The following is an 8,460-nucleotide window of genomic DNA, read 5'->3' as shown; positions in this document are numbered from 1 at the left end:
ATGGGGTGACACATTCTCTCAATTTCTGTTATGGAAGTCTTTATTTCATCTTCATTCATAAATGTGAGCTTTGAGGGTACAGTATTCTGCACTGACAGTGTTTTCTTTTAAGGCTTGGAATATACCTCACCATTTTCTCCTAACCTGTAGGGTTTCTGTTTCTTTCTTTCTTTCTTTCTTTTTTTGACAGGCAGAGTGGACAGTGAGAGAGAGAGAGACAGAGAGAAAAGTCTTCCTTTTTTTCTGTTGGTTCACCCCCAATGGCCGCTGCAGCTGGCATGCCATGCTGATCCAAAGCCAGGAGCCAGGTGCTTCTCCTGGTCTCCCATGCGGGTATAGGGCCCAATGACCTGGGCCATCCTCCACTGCACTCCTAGACCACAGCAGAGAGCTGGACTGGAAGAGGAGCAACCAGGACAGAATCTGATGCCCAGACTGGACTAGATCCCAGTGTGACGGCGCCGCAGGTGGAGGATTAGCCTATTGAGCCATGGCGCTGGCCTGTAGGGTTTCTGATGAGAAGTCAATTGTGAGTCTAATTGGAGATCCTCTGAAAGTGTTCTGGTGTTTGTATCTTGCACATTTTAGAATATTTTATTTATGTTTTACTGTGGAGAGTTTTATTGCAATGTGTTATGGTGAAAATCTTTTCTGGTCATGTTTGTTAGGCGTCCTATGTGCTTACTATACTTGGACATCCCTTTATTTCTCCATAAGAGGGAAGATTTCTGTAATTATTTCACTGAAAAACCTTCTAATCATTTTCTTTTTCCATGCCTTCAGGAGCTCCTAAGATCTGTATGTTGAGTCATTTGATAGTATCCCTTAAATTTCTAACACTGTTTTTTAGTTTTCTAATTTCGTATTCTTTTTTGTGTCTTAATGTAAAATTTCCAAAGATTTGTCTTCTAAACTGGATGTTCTTTTTTCTGCCTTACCAAGTCTGTTCTTAAGACTTTCCACCATATCTTTTATTTGTTCTATTGAATTCTTTTTTTAAAATTTATTTAATGAATGCATTTTTACATAGATACAACTTTAGGAATATAGTGGTTCTTTCCCCCATTCTTCATTTCCAATATTTGGTTTTGATTTCTCTTTAAAATCCCAATTTCATGGGAAAAATCATTCATGTCATGTACAGATTTCTTTAGTTCATGAATTTGTTTTGATTACTTCTAAGTAACCGTACAATCATTTTTTTGAATTCCATTTCTGTCATTTCATCTACATCTCCGTCTTCACATTCTAGTATTGAAGTGTTGTGTTCTTTTGGGCTGTCATGTTATCTTCCTTGTTCTTGTTTCTTGAATTGCTGCAATTATTATTAGGCATTTGTGGTGATACTTGTTTTTTTTTTCCCTGTGGTGCCTTTTATCTTTATTCCTCTGTGGCTTAGTGGAGTGTCTGCCCTTTCAGTGAATACCCAGAGGCATGTCCTCGGTGTGGTCAGGGAGCTCCGTTCAGTGCTTCAGGGTGAGGGGAGTGCCCCAGGTTATACCCAAGTTGGGCGTGGTAAATATCCTCATTTTTTAAAATCAAAGTGGAGGTTTGTTCTACTCTATGGCATACTCTCACACTCACCTACTCTCCTCAGAGACCAATGCCTGGGCGCTAGCCCCAGTGTGCATAATTTATATCTGCACTGCCATAAGAACCACACAAAGGATCTGTGCAGTCCTCAGTGTGAACACAGATCCTGCAGCAATGACTTCACCAGGGATTCAGGGAGCTCTGAGTATGTGGAGCTGTCTGTAGTGACTGCCCAAAGTCCCAGTCACACCCTGTGCTCTCCTACACAGCCACAGTCTTTTCACAACCCTGGCAGACAAGGCTCTCACAATCATGAGCTCCTAGCCCCTTGTCTATTCTCCCAGCCAGACTCAGGGGTTTCCTCTGCTAGTCGCTGGGCATGCAGACACAAATTGGTGCAGCTGTTATGTATGTCCAAAATTGCACCCGCCCTCTCTCGGCTAGTTACAGGATGCCAGTACCAGGTGGCTGGGGAGAGAGAAACAAACCCCCTTTATTTCCCTCTAGGTTGGCAGGTACACTGTCCCCAACTAGACTCCAAATCAGACTCACACCAGCTTTACTACCAGTGGCTTGGACTGCTGCAATCTGGCCCCAACTCACTCCAAGGCTGGTGGGGTCCTGCGTTGTGTGCATCCACACCCTCCATGTAGGTCCTCAGTTTCCCTCTAATATGCGTGTAGTTTTCTCTGCCATTTTCTCCATAATTCTTCCCTGAGATTGTACTCTCTGCACTTTTTAAAAACTGTCTTCCCCTAGACTAGAGCAGTAAGCTCTCTCCATATTCTGCCATCTTGAAAACTCTTCCCTGTTCCACTTCTGATTCAGCTCCCTGATAATCTGTTTATTTTGTAACCTGCAACTTTACTGAATTGATTTATTAATTCTAACAACTTTTTGGTGGAGTGTTTAGGCTTTTCCATGAACAACATCATGTCATCTGCATACATGCATAATTTGAATTCCTCTTTTCCAATTTTGATGCCTTTTCTTTCTCTTCCCTAATTGATCTCACTAAAACTTCCAGTACTAATTGAATAAGAGTGGTGAAAGTGGAAGTCCTTGTCTTGTTCCTGATCTGAGGGGAAATGTTTTCAGCTTTTCCCCATTCAATATGATATTGGCTGTTGGTTTGTGATATATATCCTATATAATTTTGAGGAATGTTTCTTCTGTACCTAATTTGTGGAGGGTTTTTATCATAAAGGGGTGTTGAATCTTTTTTTTTAAAAGATATTTATTTATTTGAAAGTCAGAGTTACACACACAGAGAGAAGGAGAGGCAGAGAGAGAGAGAGGTCTTCCATCTGATGGTTCACTCCCCAGTTGGCCGCAATGGCTGGAGCTGTGCTGATCCAAAGCCAGGAGCCAGGAGCCTCCCCTGGGTCTCCCACGTGGGTGCGGGGGCCCAAGGACCTGGGCCATCCTCCACTGCCTTTCCAGGCACAGCAGAGAGCTGGATCAGAAGAGGAGAAGCCAGGACTAGAACCAGCGCCCATATGGGATGCCAGCGCTTCAGGCCAGGGTGTTAACCTGCTGCGCCACAGCGCTGGTCCCAGGGGGAGGGGTGTTGAATCTTATCAAATGCTTTCTCTGCATCTATTGAGATGACCATATGGTTTTTCTTCTTCATTCTATTGTTGTGATTTATGAGGTTTATTGATTTGCGAGTGTTGAACCACTCTGGCATTTCTGGGATAAATCCCACTTGATCATGATGTATTGATCTTTTTGATGTGGTTTTGGATTCAATTTGCTAGTATTTTGTTGAGGATCTTTGTATCTGTGTTAATTAAGCATATAGGTCTGTAGTTTGCTTGTTGTGTCTGTTTTGGTTTTTATATGAAAGTGATGCTGGCTTCATAAAGAGTTTGGCAGAGTTCCATCCTGTTCAGTATTTTTGAATAGTTTGAAGAGTTTTAGAGTTACTTACTCTTTGAATATTTTGTAGAATTCAGTAGGAACACCATCAGGTTCAGTACTTTTCCTTGATGGAATACTTTTGCTTACTGCTTCAATCTCATTGCTTGTTTCGGGTCTGTTTAAATTTTCTATATCTTTTTGATTTAACGTTGGTAGGTTATATGAATCCAGGAATTTATCAATTTGTTTGAGGTTTTCCAGTTTATTAGCATATAATTCTTCATAGTAGTTTCTTATGATCCTTTGTATTTCATTGGTGTCAATTGTAATGTATCCTTTTTCATCTTTAATTTTATTTATTAAAAGTTTTCCTCTTTTTTTCCTTCGGCTAGAAGTTTATTTCGTTTATCTTTTCAAAAAAACAACTTTTAGTTTTGTTGTTCTTTTGTGTTTTGGTTTTTAGTTTCAATTTCTTTTATTTCTGCTCTGATTATTTTTAAAAGATTTATTTATTTATTTGAAAGGTAGAGTTACAGAGAGAGAGAGAGAGAGGAGAGAGGAGAGAAGAGAGAGAGAGAGAGAGAGAGAGAGAAAGATAGAGGTCTTCCATCTACTGGTTCACTCCCCAGTTGGCTGCAGCAGCCAGAGCTGTGGCAATCTGAAGCCAGGAGCCAGGATCCTCTTCTGAGTCTCCCACGCGGTCTCTCACGCGGGTGCAGGGGCCCAAGAACTTGGGCCATCTTCTACTGCTTTCCCAGGCTATAGCAGAGAGCTGGATCAGAAGTGGAGCAGCTGGGATTCGAACCAGCACCCATAAGGGATGCCAGCACTGTAGGTAGTGGCTTTACCCGCTGCACCACAGCACTGGCCCCTCTGTTCTGATTCTTATTATTTCTTGCCTCCTGCTGATTTTGGGTTTGGTTTGTTGTTGTTTTTCTGTTTTCAAGATGCATCATTAGATCTTTGAGACATTTCCATTTTTTAATGTAAGCATCTAATGTTATAAGCTTCCCTCTTAATACTGCTTTTGCTGTATCCTGCAGGTTTTTTTTTTTTTTTAAGATTTGTTTATTTGAGAGGTAGAGTTACAGCCAGAGACAGGGAGAGACAAAGGTCTTCTATCCACTGGTTAACTCCCAAAATAGTCACAACAGCCAGAGCTGAGTCGATTTGCAGCCAGGAGCCAGGAGCTTCTTCTGGGTCTCCCACACGGGTAAAGGGGCCCAAACATTTGGGCCATCTTCTACTGCCTTCCCAGGCCATCAGCAGGGAGCTGTATCAGAAGTGGAACAGCTGGGACTCGAATCAGTGTCCATATGGAATGCCAGCACTGCAGACTGAAGTAAGCTACTATGCCACAGTGCAGGTCCCGTCCCTCAGATTTTGATTTGCTTTGTTTTCCTTTGCATTTATTTCAATAAAGTTTTTGATTTTCTTTTTAATTTTGTCAGTGACCCATTGGTCATTCACTAGCACGTTGTTTAATTTCCAAGTATTTTTGAATGTTCTGTTGCTCTTCTGTTGTTGATTTCTAGTTTTATTCTTTCATGGTCTAAAAAGATACATGGTATGATTTCAATCTTTTTAGATTTGCTGAGACTTGATTTGTGGCCTAATATGTGGCTTATTCCAGAAAGTGTTCCATATGTCGATTTGTATTCTGTAGCCATTGGGTGAAATATGTTAGGTACATTTGCTTATGTTTCAACTCTGATGTACTTTTGTTGATTTTCTGTCTAGATGATCTGTCCATTGATAAGAATGGGGTGTTGAAGTCACCCACTATTGATGTATTGGAGTCAATGTCTCCTTTTAGGTCTAAAAATATTTTCTGTATGTATCTGGATGGTCTTGTGTTGGGTACTTATATATTCATGATTGTTGTGTTTTCTTGCTGAATTGAGCCTTTTATCAAAATATAATGTCCTTCTTTGCCCTTTTTTACAGTTCTTGATTTAAAGTCTGTTTTATCTGATATCAGGGTAGCTATGCCTGCTCACTTTTCGTTTCCAAGGGTATTCAAGTAATGGGTTGCATTTGTTCTGCAAATCTTCCAGTCTGTATATCATGAGGGACTTCTAAACATCTATCAGATTTGAAAAATAAGTATCTTCTTTTTTATTTTTTATTATTTGTATTTATGAACAAACTATAATTGTACATATTTATGGGGTACAATGTAATATTTTGCTACATGCATTCATTTATTGATCAAACTAGGATAATTAGCATCAGTTGCTTCATCTGTTCCAGATTTCTTTGTAGTGTGAACATTCAAAAATCTTCTAGCTATTTAGAAAAATATGGTATGTTATTGTTAACTCTTAGTACCCTACAATGCAATAGAATACCAAAAGGATTATTTTTACAACAAGGAAAAAAAGTACTTTTTAATTCAATAAAAGTAAATCTTTCTGAGGTTTAATTTAATTAACTTAATTAACTTTGAAGAAGAACCCAAGAATGGTTAAGTCTTTTGTGAGCACTAGACATTACTATAGCTTATGAGACATATCCCCGAGAAAAATAAGTATCTATTTATATGGTAGATAAGCCATAGCTACATATGTATGCCCAAACCCTTCAAGTCATTTTGGTATGCTTTCTGACTGCCACATCTTTTCTTCTAGATTTTTAAAGCAGAATCATGGAGTTTTAGCACCAAAGAACTGAAAGCCACAAATGCCCTTCAAGATTATGTAGTCTAGCTATCATGGTGTAGCCTTGGAAAAAACTCATAGCCATAAATGGAAATGGGCTTACCTCAATAGAGATAATGGATATAACTTGAGCTCTATTACACAGTGATAAAATAATGTTAACAACAATGATTTTATAAAGCCGATTCCATTTTTAGGTATCTGTAATATACACTATATTTTCTTAATAAATATTCTTATTCAACCCTTAAAACAGTATTTCAATGTAAGTATTGTAACTGATTTGAATTTTTAAAAAGAGCTTCTAAGTCCAAGATCATACATAGAAAAACTGAAATATGAATTAATTGCTCATATACACTCAAGAGTCTGTGCATTTCCCACTATTACACTTTTTCATTTGTTAAAATAAGTATTTATGTATTTGAAAGGCCAAGTTATATACAGAGGGAGAGACAGAGACAGAGAGATCCTCCATCTGCTGCTGTTTCACTCCCCAAAAGGCCATAACAGCCAGGGATGGGCCAGGCCAAATCAGCAGCCTGAAACACCATCTCAGTCTCCCACATGGTGGCAGGGGCCCAGGCTCTTGAGCCATCTTCTGCTGCTTTCTCAGGCTCATTAACAAGGAGCTGGATTGGAAGCAGTGCCATCAGGACTCAACTGGGGCTCTGTTACAGGACGCTGGCATCACAGGCAGCAGCTTAACCCACTGTGCCACAAAGCTGGCCCCATCTCATGTTAATTTTAACATTGACTTGTATTTTTCATGCTATTTAAAGCTATGAAAACAGCTTGCCAATGAGAAAAGAACAAGATTAATAGGCAAATATAATATGTATTTAATTATCCGTTTCACAAAGATGTCAAATAGCCAAGTTTAATTCTGGTCTCAAAGAAAATTTGTAGGAAAATAATATATGCATGTATATTACCACCTCAGGCTGTAAGAAGAAATGGAATCATATAGAGAAATAAATTGCATATTCTCTCTTGTAGGTATACTGGTTGACTCTTGCAGACATTCCTTTGTGTCTTCAATTACATAGTCTTTTTTTCTTTTTTGACCTTTCCTATTAGTTGCTTATGCTGCCGTTTTGGGCCCCACAGAGATAACAGGAGACTCAAGTATGTTCTGAATTGAACGCTTGGTGAATTCCTCAACTGCAGTGGTGTAGATCACCAGAACTTTGTTCGAGGAAAATAGCCAGTTGTCCTGTGAAGCTTTATCAAAAATTTCTTTAGTGCCGCTTTTTCTTTATCAATCTCCCTGAACCGAATAATTAAAGCCTTGTGGAGTGTTTCAACGTGAAGCTTGGTCCTCTTATCCTCCCCAAGGTTGTTTATAAGAGTCCTCCGCAGGTTTATGGGGTCTGCCACTTTGAAGGCGCTCTTATTCATGAGGTAGCCCATTCCACCCATGTTTTAATTGTAGCCCAGGAGTTCAGGATAGGAAAGGGAAGCTGCCTTGAATGTCTTAGTAAGATGATTCTCCTGGAATGTGGAGCATTAGAACCACAGCTCCATGGGAACCGAGACTCAGAGAATCTTGGAGCTGAGTGACATCAGAGAACCACCGAGCCATAACTCTTAAATTTACTGATCAGATTTAAGCTTATAGATATTCTTAAATTAGGGATATAGATGACTGAATTGATAGACCACAAAAGGCCAGAAGATGCCTTCTGCCATCCTGTGCTCCTACTTGGATTGAATGGTACATGTCTTTAGGTGCTTGTCATCAAAACCAGAATGTTTACAGAAAAAAATTAGAAAGCTGATAATATAATTTGATTTAGTTTCAGAATATATTATTCATTCTCTTATGTATTTACTTTAAGTTGCTAAATAGCTGAAATAATGTCATTTGTCTAAATTTAGGATTGAAATTAAATCAGATAACTTTTTTTCCTGAAGTATCTAGTTTTCATATAAGAACAAGAAACAAGAAAATACACATGTACAGGGGCTTCAAAAATTCACAGAAACAGAATTAACAGATGATGCTAATTTCCATGAACTTTTTGAGGGTTCCTCATATCGATTCAACTGTACAAAAAAGAAACAAGAACTAAAAACTAGTGAGATTATAGTGATCAGAAGAACAAGGTGGACAGTATGGTGGAATGGCAGCTGGGTTGGAGGAATAGGAAGGACACCTCTTTGAGTATACTTCTTAATTGTTTTTACATTTAGAAATGCTAATTTTATGAGTTCAAAAATAAACAAGGATTGGGGTAGGTTATACTTCAAAATACTTTATATACATTTCAGGATTGCTCAAAGAACCAAATAAACTGTGGATAATGACAGCCAGTTTCTCTCTGTGGGAGAAGGAGCTAAAAATGAATAAAGCAGGGAGGCTATAATGTGTCCTTTGGTGCTGGGTTTGAATTGGAGGTAT

At 39.0% G+C, this 8,460-nt stretch overlaps 1 protein-coding gene across 1 annotated transcript; it reads right to left on the bottom strand.

The window, feature by feature from the left end:
* Positions 1 to 7,235: 7,235 nt before the first annotated feature.
* Positions 7,236 to 7,478, bottom strand: LOC149128655 (uncharacterized). Its single transcript, XM_089315586.1, has one exon. It carries the CDS (start codon positions 7,476 to 7,478, stop codon positions 7,236 to 7,238), a length of 243 nt encoding a protein of 80 aa, XP_089171712.1.
* Positions 7,479 to 8,460: the final 982 nt, after the last annotated feature.

This window comes from Oryctolagus cuniculus, chromosome 1 (genome assembly GCF_051225735.1).
Source record: "Oryctolagus cuniculus isolate XC-2025 breed Fujian yellow rabbit chromosome 1, ASM5122573v1, whole genome shotgun sequence".
Classification (NCBI taxonomy): domain Eukaryota; kingdom Metazoa; phylum Chordata; class Mammalia; order Lagomorpha; family Leporidae; genus Oryctolagus; species Oryctolagus cuniculus.
This window is presented reverse-complemented; position numbering and strand designations above follow the sequence as displayed.

Coding starts and splice junctions, on each gene's coding strand:
- LOC149128655 (XM_089315586.1), bottom strand. CDS start 7,478: ATGGGTGGAATGGGCTACCTCATGAATAAGAGCGCCTTCAAAGTGGCA.